This window comes from Notolepis coatsorum, assembly GCF_963971535.1.
Source record: "Notolepis coatsorum genome assembly, chromosome: 13".
Taxonomy (NCBI): Eukaryota; Metazoa; Chordata; class Actinopteri; order Aulopiformes; family Paralepididae; genus Notolepis; species Notolepis coatsorum.
In genome coordinates this window covers 120,210,120-120,232,799 of record NC_140177.1, presented here as the reverse complement: position 1 = coordinate 120,232,799, position 22,680 = coordinate 120,210,120, and the positions used below count along the sequence as shown (strand labels likewise).

The 22,680-nt window shown below is 44.4% G+C and overlaps 1 protein-coding gene across 1 annotated transcript in view; it reads right to left on the bottom strand.

The window, feature by feature from the left end:
• The window catches only part of myo10 (myosin X), a 320,882-nt gene that overhangs the window by 24,279 nt on the left and 273,923 nt on the right, over positions 1 to 22,680 (bottom strand). Inside the window, 9 exon segments of the mRNA XM_084327904.1 lie at positions 1,724 to 1,967; positions 3,579 to 3,699; positions 4,156 to 4,686; positions 4,689 to 5,129; positions 5,288 to 5,327; positions 5,532 to 5,792; positions 7,001 to 7,107; positions 14,481 to 14,595; positions 15,534 to 15,658. Of these exon segments, the coding sequence (XP_084184030.1) occupies positions 1,724 to 1,967; positions 3,579 to 3,699; positions 4,156 to 4,686; positions 4,689 to 5,129; positions 5,288 to 5,327; positions 5,532 to 5,792; positions 7,001 to 7,107; positions 14,481 to 14,595; positions 15,534 to 15,658 (1,985 nt within the window).

The following is a 22,680-nucleotide window of genomic DNA, read 5'->3' as shown; positions in this document are numbered from 1 at the left end:
TGTCAATACCCCAGTGTACCCAACCCCCCCCCCCCACCCAACCTCCTCCAATGTACAGTTTCTACGTCAAATGTATATACTCCCTTTTCCTGACTCCTTCTGTATCACAAACAGTACTGTATTTGCAAATCTGGTATGTCATAAATGTATAGATGTAGCAGTACTGACTATCTGTATGTCATGTATGTCATATATGTCCTGATGAATTGAAAATGGGGGACCCTGATGTAAACAAGACGAAAGTCTTTCTCTGGTCTGCATCCCCTTAACAATTGTGTGTATTGAGCTGTACTGTATTGTACCCATTCTGCAATCTGTTAATAAAGTTTTCAATCAATCAATCAATCAATCAATCAGCATATATCTATGGTAGCAAGGCTCTCTGCCTGCAGTGCCTGCCACTAGCTGTGTGTGACTCTCAGCGCCCCCTGGTGAGCCCCCTGGTGCCCTGCACCTGTTGTGACGAAATCATTTCGATTACACACGCACGTTATGAACCATTGATTAAAATATCCACGTGCGTGGTGATTGTGTTGGGCAGACAAAATGTTTGATAAAAACGCTAAAACTGGGTCAATTTCAATACTTTTTTTTTCCTTCTTCATGAAACTCACCGTTGGCCTAGTCCACATTGTTTATTGAACAAAAATACAACGTGAAGGTTGGCCTTTAAATTGTATTGCTAAATTGACATTACTATGGCCCATTCAACATCAATTATCTATCGTTCAGGATGTGGGAACGTTATACTTTTTCATTCACACATTCATACAAAAATACGGTCTAGAAGAGTATGAATATGTTTTTATCGTTTTCTGCAGTATTTCATAGAACGTGAGTTATAGCCATTTATGCATATATTAGATCATCAAATGCAGTTTGATAGCGATTGACGCCAGATGAAAAATTTCAATTGTACAAGGTCCTAAACATCATGACTCATCATCTGCTGGTGACCGGAGGGGGGGGGGGGGGGGGGGGGGGGTCGTTTATAATGCAATGACCGACGTTAAATGATTCATGTCGTATGGGTGATATATAGATCATAGCAGTTTGTATGGATAATAATAATCAAAAACACTGAAACTCACCGCAGCTTCCTCGTAGCGATGGGGGATGATACTGGAGCAAAAAGATCGCTATTATGGGATGTTGATCTATGCGCTCCATTTCCAGGTTGTATAATACTATATACGTCCAAATAATGTTGTTTATCGAGTTATGGCAACGGAACGATTATCCAGTGTGTCCAGATGGAGTCCCGCAAGCGATAGCGAGTGGCGGACGGAATAGGGGTGACACCAAGCACTTCCGGCCCCACTTCCGGTTTGGCAACTCGTTGATCGGCCACCAGGTGGCGGTATTGAAGCGCTGGAGAGTTGAGTGGAGATCTACAGCACCAGTCATGATGTGAATACCATGACGGAAATTTGAAATATTGATCTCGATGACGTCGTAAGCATGGCGAGGAATGATGTCTTAATCAGTCAATGGCGGAGAATGGGTTAAAATTTAACTGCGAATGAACACAACACTCAATTACAATTTACATAAATCTTTTTAGGTAAAAGTCCGGAAACACATTTCCTCTGAAAACCTAAAACGGAGTTATATGGTTCTTGGTCTGAGATACCCCATTATAACTCGTTCTTCTAACGTGACCTTTTTCCTTTCCTCCCTCCCTCTCCGTCCCCATAATACTATCCGTTCCTCCCTTCCTTACTTGGCCTGGTGGATGTCCAGCAAGCCCTTCATCCTGTCCTCGCTGTCGTTCTCGAAGTACATGAGCTTGCTCTGGCGCAGGACGAACCAGCGGCGCTTCCAGTTGCGGCGCGACAGCGTGGACGAGCCGCCGCCCTTCTTGTGCAGCCAGCCCTGCTTCAGCGCCTCCTGCTTGGCCCGGAACCACAGGAAGGTCTCGTCCTTCAGCACGCACCAGCGCCGCTTCCACGTGTTCATCAGGCCGCCTGCAGGGGCAGAGGGAGGTTCAAGTTTGTTTATTTTATCAAAAATACAAAATACAGAATACTTTATGATGAAATGCTTGTTTCTGTATGAGCCTATGAGAGTGTGCTACATACAGTAAAAATAAATTCAAATAAGTCATTACGAAGTAAGTAATAAGTAAAGGAATGTTCAGTCAATATACATATATACAATACAGAGTAAAATGAGTAACAGTGAGGTACAATGCAGAAATGAAATTAAGTACAAAACTTAGGGTAAGGTGCAAATGAGGTATGAATGTAATAATAGATACATATAAAGTGTGTTAAAGTGTCTAAAGTGAGTAAAGTGAGTGATAAGGTGAGTGTTTGTTTAAAGTGAGTGTGTACATGTGGATGTGTGTGCCGTGAGTGTAGATGATAGGTTGTTACATAGTGTCATTGAGCATTGAGTGTCCTGATGGCCTGGGGGCAGAGGGAGAACCGGATGGACCTGTCTCAAACCCTGCCCTCTTTTCTTGATCCTCCAATCACAACTGTCGCTTACCTCGGACAAACTTGGTTTGTCCGAGGTAAGCGACAGTTGTGATTGGAGGATCAAGAAAAGAGGGCAGGGTTTGAGACAGGTCCATTGGACGGTGAGGTGGTTTCAAAGGGGACACTGACCAAGTCACTTCCTGTAATGTGTCATGTGAGCTGCACAAGGTATGGCATTAACCCTTTCACTGTGACAATACAGAAGGTTAACCCTTTCACTGCAGCACGACAGCAGGTTAACCCTTTCACTGCAACAATACAGAAGGTTAACCATTTCAATGCCACACTACCTAACGGTTAACCCTTTCACTGTGACAATACAGAATGTTAACCCTTTCACTGCCACACTAACTCTAACGGTTAACCCTTTCACTGTGACAATAAAGAAGGTTAACCCTTTCACTGCCGACAACAGCAGGTTAACCCTTTCACTACCACACTACAGAAGGTTAACCCTTTACTATCACACTACAGACGGTTTAACCTTCTGTAGTGTGGTAGTGAAAGGGTTACCTGGCTTAACCCCCCCCCCCCCCAAACCTTAGGAGACTGGGCACAGGTGTGGAGGTTTTGGCCTGAATGTGGCTATTCTTTACCCTTTACCATAGAAACCAAGGTTTCGAACCGTGCAAACCCAACTGCATTCGCCCCTATCGCAGATCCAGCAACAATGCTGGACATAAATGTATAACCGATATGAAATAATATGATATGAACCAATAATGCTTCAGCATAATCCATGCTGTTCCTCATACTAGCATCGGCTAGTTAGCCACAAACAAAGTCAATGGGGTCAAGCTCCTGTCTTGTACAAGCTGACTGAAGCTCACTAAAACGTACTCCACGGTGCACACAAAGTACATTTCAGTGAGCTTCAGTCAGCTTGTACAAACAGGAGCTTGACCCCATTGACTTTGCATTGGTTTATGGCTAACTAGTCGGAGCTAGTATGAAGAACAGCATGGATTGTGCTGAGAAAGGACTCTACTGATCAACATCATCGTTAGTAAGTAGGAAATAGGGCTATGGTTCCCAAAATCACTATCCCTTTAATATGTCCATTATGTTTTAGCGTTTCTAGGAAGTGAGACTCACCTTTAATGTGCAGGAAGCTGTGGAAATAGGGCAGCGTCACGCAGCTGTAGACGGAGTCGCGCCGGTACGACAGCTCGTCGTCCGTGTCGCACCTGTCGAAGTCGTCCTCGCTGTCCTCGAACTACACGGTCCAATAAGGACGACGATAAGACAAAAACAAAAGGAAAACACCCGGTGTCGAAAGAGTGTTCACTGAATGCCATTGAATATTACTGCAGACTTTACTGTCAACCTTACTAGTTCATAGAAAGAGTATGTTGTTTTTTCCCCCACGGAGGGGACATTTAAATGTATCGAAACACCAAATCGAGAAAGGCAGGTTTGAAAGATTTCATTTTGATGCATTTTGTGTATCAAACCACTTGCACTAAGTGTGTAAACTGCAGCAATTTAAAGACACTGCTGTTGTTTTAGTTTCAGGAGGGAGGAAGAACGTTAATAACAAAAAGGGAAATATTATGTACACATACTATACTACTAAGTATGATGATGGTATGATTAATTGATCACGTCTAGTTACGATTTCGCGTCAAAACTGCATGTGGTCCGTATCGCCACGCACGGCTGATATACCCACCGATGACTGGGCCCCCTCGGAGCTGAAGCGGTACGCCCCCGAGCTGTTGTAGGTGCCCATGGAGCCGCGGTAGTCCGGGGACCACTGTCCGCTGCGGGGGTTGGACAGGGCGACGCTGCCGCTGGACAATACGGCGCCCTCGTCATAGTCGTCCTGGTCGTAGTCCGAGTCCTCGTCCGGGGGGATGAGCTCCACCAGCTCGTCCGACGGGGCCTCCGAGGAAGCCTGGGCGTGGCAGTAAGCAGAGTCCCCGCTGGACGACACGCTGTGGCAGGCCGGCGGCGGCAGCGGCAGGGCCAGGTGAAGCAGCGCGGCCGGCGGCGGGAGCACGCTCTCGTTGGCGTACGGGTCCTCCTCCGACGAGTCGTCGCTCGTGCGGATCCCGCTGGTCCGCTGGCCATCCGAGTGGCCGTGCTCGCTCGGGTTGGGCGAGTCCTTGAAGGCCTCCTCGTCCGCGCCGAAACCCTCGTCTACCTCCTCCTCCTCCCCCCCTCGTCTCCTCCCCCTCGTCTCCTCCCCTCCCCGCCGTCCTTCTTCTCCTCAGCGTCGCCGACCACCACCAGGGAGCTCTCGATGTTCCGCACGCACTCGTCGATCTCGTCGAAGTTCAGCGAGTCCAGGAACTGCTGCGCGGCCTTGCAGGCCTCGTCCTCCAGCCGCCGCAGCTCCTGGTCGCGGAGCAGCTGCAGCCGGCCGAGGGAGGCCTCCGTCAGGGACAGCTCCTGGCGCTCCTTCTGCCGCTGGAGGGTCTGGATCTCCCGCTCCAGCCGCAGGATCTCTTCCACCTGCGACGCGTCCTTAATCACCTCCTCGTCCTCCTCCTCCTCTGCGAACACCTCGTCCGGGGACTCAGGCTCGTCTGAGGCGGCCGGTGACGTCGCGGCGACCGCGCCCCGCTGTGCCTGGCTAGAGGCGGCTAGAGACGCCAGCTCTTCGGCTTGATGGACCTCCTCCGTCTTCCTTGCCTCCTCAGCCTAACGATGGGACAGGAACGAAACAATTAGATGTAGGAGGCAGAAGTACCACGGAGATGGATTGTTTGAAGTTATGTCTGTTTCCTGCTATGAAAGGTCACTCTATTAGAAAATGTCAAACCGACTTATTCGGTTCTCCTGCTAATCAGTTTGCTTACCTCTCGACTGAGTCGCTCTGCCTCCAACCTCTGTCTCTCCCTACAGACCGCAAAAGACACAATGAGTACATTTTCGTATGTTTTCTTTTATTTCTTTTAGTTGCTGGTTTGATTTCCAGCAGCAACAGGAGGGTTACAGGTACTGCAATAATACTGTAATCATGTATTGTAACACGGACCCCAGGATCCTGAGAAACAAATAAACAAATGACACTCAAAAGAAAATGGGAGTGAGACACCGCACCTCTCCCGCTCCTCCTCCATCCTCCTCCTCTGGCACAGCTCCTCCTCCTGCATCCTCCTCCTCTGGCACAGCTCCTCCTCCTCCATCCTCCTCCTCTCCTCCAACAGCTGGCAGAAGGCCCTCCGGGCCAGCTGGCCACGCAGCCGCTTCTGGAAGGTGAGGGCCGCCCAGCGCAGAAGCAGGAACTTCCTCCTCCAATAGAAGGCCCGGTAGTTCTTCTGAATGACCACGATGCACTGCAGCAGCTTCCTGTACTGCTTCCTGCGATGTGTGTGCGGGGGGGGGCATTGGAAATGCTTTCAAGTTTTTGTTTTGTTGTTTTTAAAGGAAAGTAGTCAGTAGTCAGAGACATAGGAAGGCTGAGAGGGAGAGGGAGTAGAGGAGACACAGGAGAGAAGGTTCTTTATTGAGACAGTAGGAAGGCTGAGAGGGAGACACAGGAGAGAAGGTTCTTTATTGAGACAGTAGGACGGCTGACAGGGAGACACAGGAGAGGAGGTTCTTTATTGAGACAGTAGGAAGGCTGAGAGGGAGACACAGGAGAGAAGGTTCTTTATTGAGACAGTAGGAAGGCTGAGAGGGAGACACAGGAGATAATGTTCTTTATTGAGACAGTAGGAAGGCTGAGAGGGAGACAGAGTAGGGGAGACACAGGAGAGAAGGTTCTTTATTGAGACAGTAGGAAGGCTGAGAGGGAGACAGAGTAGGGGAGACACAGGAGAGAAGGTTCTTTATTGAGACAGTAGGAAGGCTGAGAGGGAAACACAGGAGAGAAGGTTCTTTATTGAGACAGTAGGAAGGCTGAGAGGGAAACAGAGTAGGGGAGACACAGGAGAGAAGGTTCTTTATTGAGACAGTAGGAATACTGAGAGGGAGACAGAGTAGGGGAGACACAGGAGAGAAGGTTCTTTATTGAGACAGTAGGAAGGCTGAGAGGGAGACAGAGTAGGGGAGACACAGGAGAGAAGGTTCTTTATTGAGACAGTAGGAAGGCTGAGAGGGAGACAGAGTAGGGGAGACACAGGAGAGAAGGTTCTTTATTGAGACAGTAGGAAGGCTGAGAGGGAGACACAGGAGAGAAGGTTCTTTATTGAGACAGTAGGAAGGCTGAGAGGGAGACGGAGTAGGGGAGACACAGGAGAGAAGGTTCTTTATTGAGACAGTAGGAAGGCTGAGAGGGAGACACAGGAGAGAAGGTTCTTTATTGAGACAGTAGGAAGGCTGAGAGGGAGACGGAGTAGGGGAGACACAGGAGAGAAGGTTCTTTATTGAGACAGTAGGAAGGCTGAGAGGGATACACAGGAGATAATGTTCTTTATTGAGACAGTAGGAAAGCTGAGAGGGAGACGGAGTAGGGGAGACACCGGAGAGAAGGTTCTTTATTGAGACAGTAGGAAGGCTGAGAGGGAGACAGAGTAGGGGAGACACAGGCGTGCTCAGTAAGAATTCTATGTATGAATAGTTGGTACCTGGCCATGTATCCTGTGACGTGGGCCTGGATGATCACGGCCGCCTTCAGCACCTGAACCTCCCTCTGGTTCTCCAGACAGTGCTCCAACGACTCCCTCATAAACACCTGGAGAGAGAGAGAGAGAGAGAGAGAGAGAGAGAGAGAGAGAGAGAGAGAGAGAGAGAGAGAGAGAGAGAGAGAGAGAGAGAGAGAGAGAGAGATTTGTCAAATATACATTATACAGGGGAGCTCCAGTAGCTCACCACGTACCGCGAGTGCTATTTCAGCGCCGTGGACAACCGTGCTCGTCACGGATCTGGGGCTGAGCGCGTTCGAATCCCGGACGGCAGCCGTGCCTTTCCCAGAGTGTCTTCCCCCCCATCTGAACCCTTTCAGCCTGCTTCTGTCGGTCGAACTTGACCAAGTATGAATGCGATGAAAAAGCGATAAACGCTAAAAGAACCAGCTGACTGGTCAAAGTTTAAAAAAATATATATATACATTATACAAACAATACAGGGGCATTGCAGGTAATGACATTTTTGTGTTTCGAGCTCAGACTCAACAGTGCACAATTCCGTACAGTTCCGTTATTTTATGTAAACGTTATTAGATGAATGAATGAATGAATGAATGAATGAATGAATGAAAACTTTATTTAACAGATTGCAGAATGGGTACAATACAGTACGGCTCAATACATACAATTGTTAAGGGGATGCAGACCTGAGAAAGACGTTTGTCTTGTTTCCATCAGGGTCCCCCATTTTCAATTCATATAGACATATATGACATACATGACATACAGATAGTCAGTACTGCTACATCTATACATTTATGACATACCAGATTTGCAAATACAGTACTGTTTGTGATACAGAAGGAGTCAAGAAAAGGGAGTATATACATTTGACGTAGAAACTGTACATTGGAGGTTGGGTGGGGGGGGGTTGGGTACATTGGGATATTGACAACCATACTGGGTAATTTACATTGGAGGTGGTTGGGGGGGGGGGGGGCGGGGGGCATACTGTATAAACAAGTAACACTGTACATTGAGGGGGGGGGGGGGAGGAGACACTGTCCAAACAAACACAATTGTACATTGAACTATTGACAAAACCATACTAGGTAAATGACTGTACATTGGAGGGGGTTGGAATGATTGGGTTAGGATATTTACAGGGGCCAGTGTTGAATTGCAGTCTCCCGTAGGTGTCCCTTGAGAGAGGTTTTGAAAGTGGGTAGTGATCCACATTCCTTTACAGCTTTGGGTAGGGCGTTCCACATTGATGTGGCATAATTGCGAAACGTGTTTAGTCCCTTATTTGAGCCGAATCTGGGTTTGACATGATTTGTGGAGCTCCCTCTGGTGTTGTGATCGTGGTATTCACTGACCTTTGGGAAGTATTTTGACATGATGACGGGCAAACATTCATATCTCTCATCCTCAGTTAGACAGTGGAGCAAACTGGCGAGCATATCATCCCGACTTGACATTTAAAAAGTCTCTCATTTATTACGTAAGCAAAAGCTGAACTATTTAACAAATCATGACCACTAAATAATTGTTTCATACAGGCTAAAACACTGTGAGAAGCACACGTTTAATACAAATAGATAGATCGATGGATTTAGTTTGAATCTTGAACACACAACTTAACATAGCAACTATGAGTAGTAGTAGGCCTATATAGTGTGACCCAATTGTACTGAATATAAAGATATTACAGAAGAACAGATTCAAAGCCCCATTTAAGAGACACCGTCTATCTATCTGTCAACTCCAACTCCAAGCCAAACCAAAGCAGCACTCCCTCCCCTTTTGTTTCCAGCCCATGAAAGAAAGAAGAGTTCAATAAAAATTACAGAGTCCATTTGGTAGAGATCCCTTTTCTGAAAAGACTGATCTTACACAGGTACTTAGTGTGCACACATATTTTGGGTGGGCCCACGCTGTCCTCCATTGATAGGGGAACCAGCAGCCCCATTGTAGGGGCCTGAGGTTAAGCCGATTAGAGAAGCTACTCTCAATCCTCAGCCGCGGGGAGATGTCAGGACGCCACAGGGGAACAGATGACTCTCTATCCTCAGCGCTACCAGACAAACAATGACCCGTACCTGCCGAGGTGTGTCCCTCCTGCTCACTTGTTGTATGCGATCTGTAAGTCGCTTCAGCTAAATTACTAAATGTAAATGTAAATGTAATTCTCATCTGTGTCATCCTGTGTCATCCTCTGTCAGTCATTCAGTCAGCCAGTGTGATTTGCAGTAGAATTAATGCATACTGTGTGGAGTGTAGGATATCCCGCTGACACTGAAAATCATTGTGCAGGTCTGGGCAAAGTAAAGAATGAATAGTTAACACATTAACATCACCATCTGACCAGTGATGGTAGGGATGCACTGACCGATACAGGGTATCACATATCAAGTTGATACCAGGCTAAACAAGGTATCACATATCAAGTTGATACCAGGCTAAACAGGGTATCAGATATCAAGTTGATACCAGGCTAAACAGGGTATCACATATCAAGTCGATACCAGGCTAAACAGGGTATCACATATCAAGTTGATACCAGGCTAAACAGGGTATCAGATATCAAGTTGATACCAGGCTAAACAGGGTATCACATATCAGAAGACTTTGCCTAATACTAAAATGCTGTACAGTCACACGTCGGAAGTCTTGGTCTTGATTTTCAGCACTTTTGACACATAGAAAGAAGTCGCTCTATCTAATGGTGAGACATGGATCATATGTGACCCCAAACTAATTGTCTAAGTCTATACTATTCAGTAAAAGCAACATATCTGTACTTGGTGTCGGCCGACACTCAAAGTGAAGGAATCTGCATCGTATCGGTGCCTCCCTACTGCGGACCAAACACACTTTCAGAACTCACTGACGTCGAGCAGGTTCATTTGCACACACACACAGATCATAATCATAATCAAATGCCAAAACGTATGCATTCCTAAACAAATAAATACACAATATGATACACACACACACACACATGCACACGCACACACATGCCAATGAGTATGAACTAGGAAGAGTACCGTAATCCTTCTGTAATTATTACTATGCTAATTAGCGCAAACTAAAAGCTATGCTAAGACGGTGTGTATATTAGATTTCTCTCTTTTTATTTAATAATTTTTTTAAAGTCATTTCTCTCTGTCGCTGTTCAGCCTGCGGTGTTGAGGGCTGACGGTAGCTGGCCCCCCTGAACACAACCCGCCCACTGGGAGATCCCTGCGGACGCATAACTTCCAGGAAATTAAGTTTGGGGGCCATAAAATCCTGCAGACAATGGCCCGACATGTGCCTATAAAGAGAGGCAGGAGGCTGACTCCATGTAAAGCTCCCTGCGGGCTGACATAGAATTAATTTAAAGGGTTAGTTCAGATGTTTTGGAACACTAGTCCTATTTGCTACCAATTATCCATTAACCCAGCAACAATCCATCCCCCCCCCACACACACACACACACACACACACACACACACACACACACACACACACACAAACACACACACACACTGCACACACACACACACACACACACAAACACACACACACACACTGCTGTCACTTCCAGCTGTGTCACATGGTCACACTGGGGTCTCTGATCTGTGTCTCCATCTGTCCTGTTCCATTAAAGATCTCTCACACACATACACACACACACACACATACACACGCACACACTGATGCCACCAGGTCTATTCAGTGACAGACCATGTCCTCTGATAGAGGGAATGGACAAACAAGATCCAATAACACTGGGATTCAACACTCCGGGTGCTCTAGCCCAGTGGTTCCCAAAGTCGGGGTCGCGACCCAAAGGTGGGCCGCGAGCAGCCACGGGTTGGCCGCGAGATGATAAAAAAAAAAAAAAAAAAAAAAAAAAAAAAATTGTCAGGCCACTGAACTTAGAAGCAGGCCAGGACAGTGTTTCTAGTTGTATTCTAAAATTCTATTTTATTGTATTCTAAAATGTGACTATATGGTTTTATATTAACTTAATAAATAAACAAAAACGAAAAATCTACTTATTTCAACGAACATTTCAAACTAAATAACAGATTATGCACATAAAACGCTGAAAACAACCGAAGCAACAATAGTATTTTAATGAGGCTATTATTATTATCATTATTATTTTGCAACAAGTTAGCCCTCTCATAAATAGCACATATAAATGAATAACTAACTTGAACTAACTTAATAGGATTGAAGTGATATTTGGCTTAAAAAATCGGTCACATGGCAAAAAAAAGAAAAAAAAAAAGAAGCCTGATGATGTCCATTGGGCCGCGGCTCTCTGACGCCTTATTTTCTGGGCCCTGGCCTGAAAAGTTTGGGAACCCCTGATCTAGCCAGCCATTATTCTCACTCACTCACTCACTCACTCACTCACTCACTCACTCACACACTCACACACTCACACACACACACACACACACACACACACACACACACACACACACACACACACACACACACACACACTCTCTCTCTCTCTCTCTCTCTCTCTCTCTCTCCCCAAGGTGACAGACAAGTCATAAATTGGCTTTGGAATAGGTCAATCTGGAGGATGTAAGGTGCGTGTGGATTTACAATATTAACCTTAAGGGGCACAGAATGAGGTGTCGTCAGCCAGTTTACATGTCCGCTTGGAGAACACAGAGGAGATACCGTTCTTTTTGGGAGAGACCGAGGGAGGATGATGTCTGTGAAGGTTGTGATGAGAACAAAACAATTGCTGCATGCAACACGGCTAACATAGATGTACTGTACACAGTATTGAGTCTATATATAGAGCTGCCGCGGTATTGATTATTTCCTTACCGCACACATTTGCAAAATATTTCCTACCGCCGCGGTTATTACCGCATGCACACAAAAAATTTAAAAAAAAAGTTTGAATGCATTTTTTTTTTAGTAGTAGTCTACTCTTTATAGCATATAGCCTGCCTCTAGTCTAAATGTCTATTTTTAGAGGATGACTTTGCAGCATGAATATTGTTTGGGATTCGGCAAGCACGCATTAGTTATTGAAAGTGAAACACGGATTCGACGTTTCCCCTATGGTCGTGCGCCGTTCACTCGGTGTCGCGGGCAGGGCTGGTTACCCCCCCGACCCGTTCTTATTATTATTACTATAAAGTTACTACTTTATAATAAAGGCATTCGTTTTGTGGCATTAACATTATATAGTTATACGTTCAATAACATCAGCGTATTTACCGGACAATAGCAAGGCAAGCAATACTCTATTCATATCTCAGTTCCTTTCTTTGCTCAGAGCGTGCCGAGTTGTCCCATTCTGCGGTCTGTTAATAAAGTTTTCAATCAGACAAGTGTATAGAACGAAGGGCTTTTATTATAACATTCGTTGCAGACAGTAAAATCATTATGTCTCGTTTAGTACTCCTTAGGAGCGATCGTAGTCCACTCCGGTGGAGAGTTAAAGCTAACGTTATTAGCCGTGTTGTGATGATCTGACATTCAGGAAGTAAAAACCTAATACGCGCTTGCCGATTGGTGGTAACACACTGCATGACGCTACAACGTGTGACGCGTCTCTCTTCTGACCAATCAGTGGTCTGCAATATTTCACGTGACTTTTCTGGTACCCAATAGGGTCGCTTGGAACCTCGATAGATGAGTAGGGTATATCTGCAGAGCCGCAAGCCCAACGAGAGGAGGGTAATTTATTATTATTATTATAAAAAACAGCGGTGACGCGGTATTCAGCCTACTCTGCGGTGGCCGTGATGTAACAGCGATACCGCGGTAATGCGGTAATCGCGGCAGCTCTATATATGTGGAGAGTGATACACAGTCATAGATGTACTGTACACAGTACTGAGTCTATGTATGTGGAGAGTGATACACAGTCATAGATGTACTGTAGTACTGAGTCTATGTATGTGGAGAGTGATACACAGTCATAGATGTACTGTAGTACTGAGTCTATGTATGTGGAGAGTGATACAGTCATAGATGTACTGTAGTACTGAGTCTATGTATGTGGAGAGTGATACGGTCATAGATGTACTGTAGTACTGAGTCTATGTATGTGGAGAGTGATACGGTCATAGATGTACTGTAGTACTGAGTCTATGTATGTGGAGAGTGATACAGTCATAGATTAAGTACCTCGGAGCCTACATATCCGAGGACTTGACATGGACCACACACATTGACAGTGTTGTGAAGAAGGCACGACAACGCCTCTACTTCCTCAGGCGCCTAAGGAAGTTCCACGTCAGTCAGAAGATCCTTAAGAACTTCTACTCATGTACAATAGAGAGCATCCTGACTGGCAACATCACCTCCTGGTTTGGGAATAGCACTGCACAAGACCGAAGCAGACTACAAAGAGTGACACGTTCAGCCGAACGCACAATTGGAGGGGGGCTCCCCACCCTCCAGAACATTTACAACAAGCGTTGCAGGGGCAAGGCTAAGAGAATCATTAAAGACTCCAGTCACCCGAACAACTGCCTCTTTGAACTGCTGCGGTCAGGCAAGCGATACCGGAGTCTCAAGGCGAGCACAGAAAGACTCAGAAGAAGCTTCTATCCCCAGGCCATCAGGCTGCTAAACGAACAATGAACACTACACAACAACAAGCATCAAACGCACATAGCACACACATCCACACACACACACTCACTTTAAACAAACACACTGTAGCACCCACTCCACACACTTTATAGCACACACCCACTTTAAACAAACACACTGTAGCACCCACTCCCCACACTTTATATTTATTGATGAAGGATTGCACTACAACTCGTACACCTTACTGTAAATTGTACCTAAATTGTACCTCATCCCATTTCTGCTTTGCACTATATAGTACTGTACATTAGTACACTGCATAGTATTGTATATTATATGGTAACTCAGTTACGTCTATTCTGCATCGAACATTGTACATATGTCTATACTGAACACTGTGACCTCATTTTCTACTTCTAAATTACATGCTATACTATGTTATTTGATACTATCTTGTCTAGCACAGTCTCTGGAGCGTAACAGTAAGAAGCATTTTGTATGAAAGTATTCTGTACTTCTGTATGACAACTATTAAAGAAACTTGAAACTTGAAACTTGAAACTGTAGTACTGAGTCTATGTATGTGGAGAGTGATACGGTCATAGATGTACTGTAGTACTGAGTCTATGTATGTGGAGAGTGATACGGTCATAGATGTACTGTAGTACTGAGTCTATGTATGTGGAGAGTGATACGGTCATAGATGTACTGTAGTACTGAGTCTATGTATGTGGAGAGTGATACGGTCATAGATGTACTGTAGTACTGAGTCTATGTATGTGGAGAGTGATACGGTCATAGATGTACTGTAGTACTGAGTCTATGTATGTGGAGAGTGATACGGTCATAGTTACTACTGTAAACTTTAGACTCAGACAGGGGTTAAGACAACATGGCGTCCATCTCTCACCTTGGTCTTGCCCAGCTGCCACTCTGCACTACTGCTGTCGTAGCATTGGAGCAGCTGAGCACAGCGCCCCCTGGGGTCCTCCAGCTGAGACACGCCCCTCATGAGCACCTTGTACCTGAGAAAAGGGGCGGGGCCAGATCAGAGTGGTTTTAACATGGCACGTGGGTCAGGGACTAACAATGGTGACTTTTTAACAAAGGGTTGCTGTGCTGTGTTCGTTTATGGTCGGAGGTGCGAAGTGGGAAACGCGTGACCTCTGACCTACGTGCGTTCGAGCTACAGAGCTGGAAAAACATGGTCATTTTTCTTTTTCTTACAATTTGTCTTGCATGAACTACAACTCACAAAGACAGTTTATAACAACATATAACTAATATACTTACAAAGTGTACTCTTAAAACAGCTAATAACAACAATAACGTTGTTATTATAGCATTAAATGATGCTAAGGCTTGAACTGGGGGTTGAGAAATGACATCTGAGTTTGTAAATGCGGACTGAGGCTCAGTGAAATGTACTCCACCGTGCACACAAAGTAGATACCAGTGAGGTTTAGTTAGGCTTGTACAGACTAGGAGCTCAACCCTGTTGACTGTGCATTGGTTTGTGGCTAACTACCTGGAGCTAGTATGAGGAATAGAATAGAATAGAAATACTTTATTCATCCCGAGGGAAATTTGGCACTACAAATCGCTCACAGTAACCAGTAAACATTTAGGTAGGCAAAACAAAATTCACGAATAAGAATAACAATACGCCTAAGAATAAAATACGGTCCGGGATATACATTTCCTATGTTACATTCTAATATAAAATATACAGTAAAAATATACAGAAATATACAGTGTAAGTGTATACATTTGTACTATGTCGGTTTAAAAGTAAAGTAAAAGTCCAGGAAGATATAACAGTGCTGAGAGAGGACTTTACTGAATTAACATCATCATGGTGAGTAAGAAATAGAATATAAATACTATTCTGAAATAGGGCTAGGTTCTAAAAATATGAACTACCCCTTTAAGGGAGCCAAACCATGTCCTCCTTGGGCCTCACCTGGCACAGAAGTCCTGGAAGGGTCTCCTGACGGGAAAGCCGGTGCGGCGGATCTTCACCGTCTCCAGCATGCCGGAGTACCTCAGCTGGTTCAGGACCACCGTCTGGTCAAACTGGTCAGGCATCTGTACGGGCAAGGACAACGGAAGGTTGACATTTCGGGACACCCGGGCTGCCATTTTGGCTCAAAACAGCCACATGTGTTAGGTTTCCACATGTGTGTGTGAGGAGTTGAGGTTGAATGAAAACCAAGGATGCACTGAAAAGCGAACGTGTGTTACTCAATGCCTATGACCCACCACTAGGGGACAGTGTGGCTAATGGTCTCGGTATACTTGCTTGTAAAATAATTATGTTTGCATTGCAAGCATTACTCTTATGCATGGTTAAAAGCAAGTAGTACAGTATACCGAGACCCTGACTGTGAGTGAGTGAGTGAGTGAGTGAGTGAGTGAGTGAGTGAGTGAGTGAGTGAGTGAGTGAGTGAGGGAGGGAGGGAGGAGGGAGGGAGGGAGGGAGGGAGGGAGGGAGGGAGGGAGGGAGGGACATTTCTGGTTATGGGTGCTTCACATAATATAAAAGAGGTAAATGAATATATATATATATATATTAAAAAAATTAATCTATGCCCACCTCTAATATATATATATATATATATATATATATATATATATATATATATATATATATATATATATATATATATATATATATATATATATATATATATATATATTAGAGGTGGGCATAGATTACTTTTTTTTAATCTAGATTAATCTATCTGCAATCCTGGATTTAATCTAGATTAATCTACATTAAAATGGCTCAAAAAAAAGAAGAAAAACCTGCCGAAGGCATTCAAAATATGTGTGTTCTACCCAAATAATGACCAGAAGTAAGTCCTTACTTTTTCTTTCCTCCTTCTGTTTCTCAGGCCAGGTGGCCCATTACACCATGAGCCCATCTCCCGTTTCCAAAATGCATTACAGACTGTTTGAAAAAGCTGTTTTGCTATGATAATTGGTAATGAAATATCAAAATAATGTTCAATAAGATGTACTTGTGTTTAATAAGTTGTTTTATTCAGAAGTTAACACAAATAAATAATATTACCAGTACAGTACAGTATCTAGCACACTCTCAGGAGCAAAACAGAAAGAATCATTTCAAACTTGAACTATGTGACATGGCTTGAATCAACTGCTCCAGTGGAGTTGCTCAGTGGCCAATGGTGTCAACTGTGGTTGTACTGGGCAGCTCCCAGGTGTGAATGGAACTGTGTGAATGTGAAGCAGGGCGTTCCTGAAAAAGAGCATCTGTGCTCAGCGAACCTACCCTGGGTAAATAAAGGTAAAAAAAATTAATTAATGCGTTAATTATATTATCGCGCGATACTAGTATAGCGTTAACGCAGCACGTTAACGCCGTTAACGGCCCAGCTCTAATATATATATACTTTTTTTTTGATAATATGAAGGCCACTTTGTTCAAAATGTTTGTTCCGATGTTGTACACTTTGTTGTACAATAAGAATATTACATGGGAACCTGAAAGATGTTGCAATTGGATACGTGTGTGAGAGTGAGAGTGAGAGCACCCTGCTGTGTTAGAGGTGTGGAATTTTATACAGTATTGATGGCTCTGTAAGGAGGCCACTTATATAAATGTTCCTCTCTACCGTTCAATTCGACACCATGCTGTTTGCTGTCCTCACATGGGGTAGCAGTCAATTCTGTTTCGTTTCAATAAAATCAAAATGAAAATGGTGTGTTTTTTTTAGTTTTGCTAATGATGTAGAATTCTCTGAATGATCGCTCAATTATTTGTGAATAGGTCGTTTAGGACAACTGTCTCACGCCAAATGTCTTATTATTTGAGTTTTGAAGAGAAAATCCAACAAACGACTCATACATAGCAAAACAATTGTTTGTGTCATTCAGTATTCAAGGAAGGTTTGAGAAAGAGCTGTGAAGAGAGAGGCATTTCAGGAGGTTTTTCTTTTTTTTTTATCTACTTTTTCTCCCATTTTCTATTTTTCTCCTATCCCAATTTCGTATTATCCAATTCTACCCTCCCCTGTCTCGAACGCTGTTAGGCCATGCCTCCCACTGGTCGGCTGCAATGTGGACGAAGCCTTGCATCACGTGTCCCCTCCGGTACACGATGAGGCAGCCGTCGCATCTTTTCACCTGCACAGCGCGATCTCTCAGCGGCGAGGGTCTGCGTGGGAGGGTCACGCCGCCCCTGTTGCTTCCTGATTCTGCTGCGCAGGCGCACCAACCGACCTGTAGGAGTCGCTGTCCACAACGTCCAATCCCCACTCACCAGCTTCCCACCCCTAACACTGCCAATTGCGTTAGTATGAACGACCAGCCAAGCTGGTAGCAATGCCGAGAGCTGGGCTCGAACCCAGCATCTCCTGCATTAGTGGCGAGCGCCTTGCCCGCTGCGCCACTTAGCCGCCCATTTCAGGAGGTTTTTCGAAGAAGGAATCTCAGTTCAATCTCAGCCTTGCTTCTCCTTGATCTCCCATTCATTGAAATCCAGCCCCTTTAAAAATGTGCTAGTTTAAAAAGAAAAGATGGATAAAACAATGCCGTATGTCTGACCTACACCGCTCGCATGTGCGATTCCGTCCATCTAAACTTGCACATGCTGCGTGCCATTCATTCATGACCGCTACCACCCTCTGAACTTGGGGTCGACTGTAAACACTATTCGTACGAAAGCAGCTAGCTGGCGACAGAAAAGAGAGGGGGGGGGGAATCCACTTAGCATTGGGATCTTATTTACGCCGTTCAATGGGACCTGTTTTCGCCAGGGCGTCCCCTCTCCCACCCTCTCTCACCCTTGTGGGCGTCGGGCTCGGATATAAGAGGTCGCTTTTATACCCCGCTCCTAATGCTCCCTTTATTGAAAGGCCATCTCCCCTGATTTCCATTGATAGCAGCTAGAGCTGTCGGAGATGAAGTGAGGCAATTCACAAAATGGATTTGACTGACTGACTGAATGGCGCTCTTTAACGGGCCACAGGCCGGAGAGAGAGAGAGGGAGGGGGGGGCTCATTAGCATACGCTATTTGCATAATGGGGCGGACTTTGGGTGTCACAAAGCCAGCGGTGTCAGGAAGCTGCCCTCTCTCTCTCTTGATCTCTCCACCCCTTCCTCTTTTTTGCTGGTTTCTTATGGTTTCTAGGATCTGAACAACCGGACCGTTTGTGTGCAAAATGTCTCGCTTCTTTCTTTCTTTCTTCTTTCTCTCTATCTCGTGTAGCCTGAATGTACAACTCTCTCTCTCTTTCTCCTGTTGTCACCTCTCTCTTTCTCTCTCTTTTACATTTACATTTAGTCATTTAGCTGACTCTTTCATCCAAAGCGATTTACAAGTTCTGTACGACAAGTCAGCAGGAAGGGTACAACTCTTACAGCTGAGTAACAATGAGCATCAACCAGTGCTGAAACTTGGGTGTTGCAGTGTTTTTTTTATTTTTTTTATCTACTTTTTCTCCCATTTTCTATTTTTCTCCCATCCCAATTTCGTATTGTCCAATTCTACCCTCCCCTGTCTCGAACGCTGTTAGGCCATGCCTCCCACAAGCCGGCTGCAATGTGGACGAAGCTTTGCATCACGTGTCCCCTCCGGTACACGAGGAGGCAGCCATCGCATCTTTTCACCTGCACAGCGCGATCTCTCAGCGGCGAGGGTCTGCGTGGGAGGGACACGCCGCTCTCGTCGCTTCCTGATTCTGCTGCGCAGGCGCACCAACCCACCTGTAGGAGTCGCTGTCCACAACGTCCGATCCCCACCCCACCAGCTTCCCACTCCTAACACTGCCAATTGTGTTAGTATGAACGACCAGCCAAGCTGGTAGCAATGCCGAGAGCTGGGCTCGAACCCAGCATCTCCTGCATTAGTTGCGAGCGCCTTGCCCACTGCGCCACTTAGCCGCCCCGGGTGTTGCAGTGTTGAGTGCATAGTAGTAGAGACATATTAGTATAGTAGGAAGAGTGCATGATAGGTAAGAAGGTTACTATTTGTATTTATTTAATTTTTTCATTTCAGATATCGATTGAAGAAGTGTGTTTTTAGTCAACCGCGAAAGATTGGTCTGGTTTCGGCTGTCCTAACTGTGGTGGGAAGTTCTTTCTTTGAATAGTATAGTTAGGATAGCATAGTGACATAGAGTATAACTGTATATTGTATAGTAGTGCACATAGGACTCATTACCTTTTGTATTTTATCTTAGTACTTTTATCATGTGTATTTTATTTCTAATTCTATTTTATTCTATTATTATTTGTATTTTTTGCACAATCAAAGCGGGCATGGCCACCTTCATTTCACTATTATGTCTTGTGTATGTATGTGATGAATAAACCTCTTGAATCTTGAACTTTCATTCCACCCAAATATAAATCTTGACACAGGAAGACTTTGAATCTTTGAAGCAGTTGTATTCATAGTCTGCTTTTGAAATCCTTGTATTATGTCAATACAGCAGTTTAAACTAAATACCAACATCAGAAACACTTTTATTTCACAGCTTTCTGGCCTGTTGTTTTGCCTCCCATTTTAGAGCAGGCTGTAACACTGAAATGTGACTATGATTAAATATCCCTTTGCCCAGACACTAATAAAATATGTATATATAAAAAAAAATATTAAGTCTAGCCTAGCTTAGCACAAATGAATGGAAGCGGATACGGGACCAGCTAGCCTAGCTTAAAGCTCGGGGAGGGGTGTTTTTGGGCAACAGCTAGGCTATCTGGTCCGTATCCGCTTCCATTCATTTGTGCTAAGCTAGGCTAGCTGGTAGCCAGATAGCTTTCTACTGAACGCACAGAGGAGATTGGTATCTATCTTCTTGTCTGCCTCCGGAGAAGACGGTAAGCGTGTTTCCCACAATGTTGCCGTGTTCCTTAAAATTGACGGTGGTAATGGGGACGTTTCTAAATCACTTCACCAGACACATAACGTGTCATGAATGCACATAACTTTAGGAGCTTGTACACTATTATAACACATTATAATCCATTATGGCTTTTACTAGCATGGTTTCGTGTCTAACTATCTCTAGGTCTGCATCTGGGAAGCAGCAGGGATTAACGTGGGCCTCATCAACAAGTGGAACCCCTCCCCAGGCATCGGGGAGGAATCTCAGGAGGAACAAAACGTTCTTGTCATTGTTGGATCTAAATCCAACCTAAATCCCTGACCCGACGGGATTTTAAACTTAATCCACATTTTTTTGGAAGACTCTCTCCCCCACAAGCTAGAATGTCTCTTCTTATTTTTTGTCCCTTAACCACAAACTGAAACCTTGAGAGGCTGTACTAGTGAATAGTAGCCCTACAAACAATTATTGATATTATGACTATGTAATATAATAATAGTAATAATATATTACTATAATAATAATAATAATAAGATAATATAAACAAATATATAGTAAATAATTAACAGTCATGTGTTGCATTTGACCAGTGTTTCTAGCGAATTATGCAGAAGCAGCTCGGTTAATAAGAATATTCATAGATATCTTGGTGCCAAGACAATAGGACATGATTTATAACAGCTGAGGTCAAAAACTTTAGTCCAATCATTTGATCACTACTGAACAGGGCCTTTGAGTAAAAACAACCAATCTGAAACTAATTAAACACGTTTTATGCACATTATAGGACAGCTGACCTGGATTCTATATGCTGTTGTTTTATTTTGTCTTCATTACATCTATTTGATTTGATTGTTCTGTCAGCAAAGTTAAATCACAACACACAACAAATCCTTTCCATCAAATAACAACCAAATATCGGACTATTCCAATCAAATATCAGACTATTGCAATCTTCTGACTATTCCAATAGAATATCAGACTATTACAATCAAATATCAGACTATTACAATCAAATATCAGACTATTACAATCAAACATCAGACTATTACAATCAAATATCAGACTATTCCAACCTGTCACTCCAGTTCACAGCATGTGAAATAACACAACAAAACCATCAACTATGGGACCAAAAAAAACCCAACCCTCACATACATGAAGAAGCACATTTGTCATGTAGTAATAGCATCCAGCAGCAAGCCATACATCTCTTCTCCACGCTGCACAAGACACCTCTGGAGTGTTATCACTTAGCTACCAAGACACACACACGCACACGCACACGCACACGCACACACACACACACACACACACACAGCGCAACACGCAGCACCCGTTAACATTATTCCCTTTAAAGATACAATGGAAACTCACCATGTGTCCTGGAGTAGCATCTCATTCCTTTTTCTATTCCGATGCGAATAAGGAAAATTACAGAGAAGTTGTTTCAAAAAGGTCTCTCTCTCTCTCTCTCGTTTCCCCTCTCTTCTCTGTTTAGGACACACACACAGACACACAGCACCGCTACTACAGACTTGAACAAAGCCTTTAAAACCCAGAGTCCACTCCCCCCTTTATGTGTGTGTGTGGGGGGGGGGGGGGGTTGCCATGGCGATGCGTCTCATACTGTGGCTAATTTGTGTGGGCCACTTGTAGGGCCTGACAGGGAGGTGTGTGTATGTACCCAGCGTGCACTGCTTTTGTGTGTGTGAGTGTGTGTGTGTGTGACACACACACAAAAGCAGACCCCCCCCCCCCCCCCACACACACACACACACACACACACACACAGTGCAGAGCAGACAGCCAGAGAGAAAAAGCTGTTTACTTTCAAAATGTAGTGGTGACTTTGGGTTCAGTCACTGGTGACCAGACTAGGACATGGTAGTCAGTGGCACAGATAATGACACAATGGCACCAGAAAGTGGCCCTGATTCATATGATGATTAGTCATTTAGTCAAACGATGATTAGTCATTTAGTCGATTAGTCATTTCATATGATGATTAGTCATTTAGTCAAACGATGATTAGTCATTTGACATGCTGTTTGCTGACTGTGTATTTTAATAAAAATTGTATTCTTATTCCTATTCTTATTTTAACAAAATGTTCATTGTGAGTGATCTGTGGTGCTGAATTTCCCTCTGCATTTTCTTTCTTTCTATTTTAGATACAGTGTGTGTGCAGCGTGTGCGTGTTGGATGTCTTTCATGTGTTTGTATATGCTAACCTCAGCTTATTACATTTC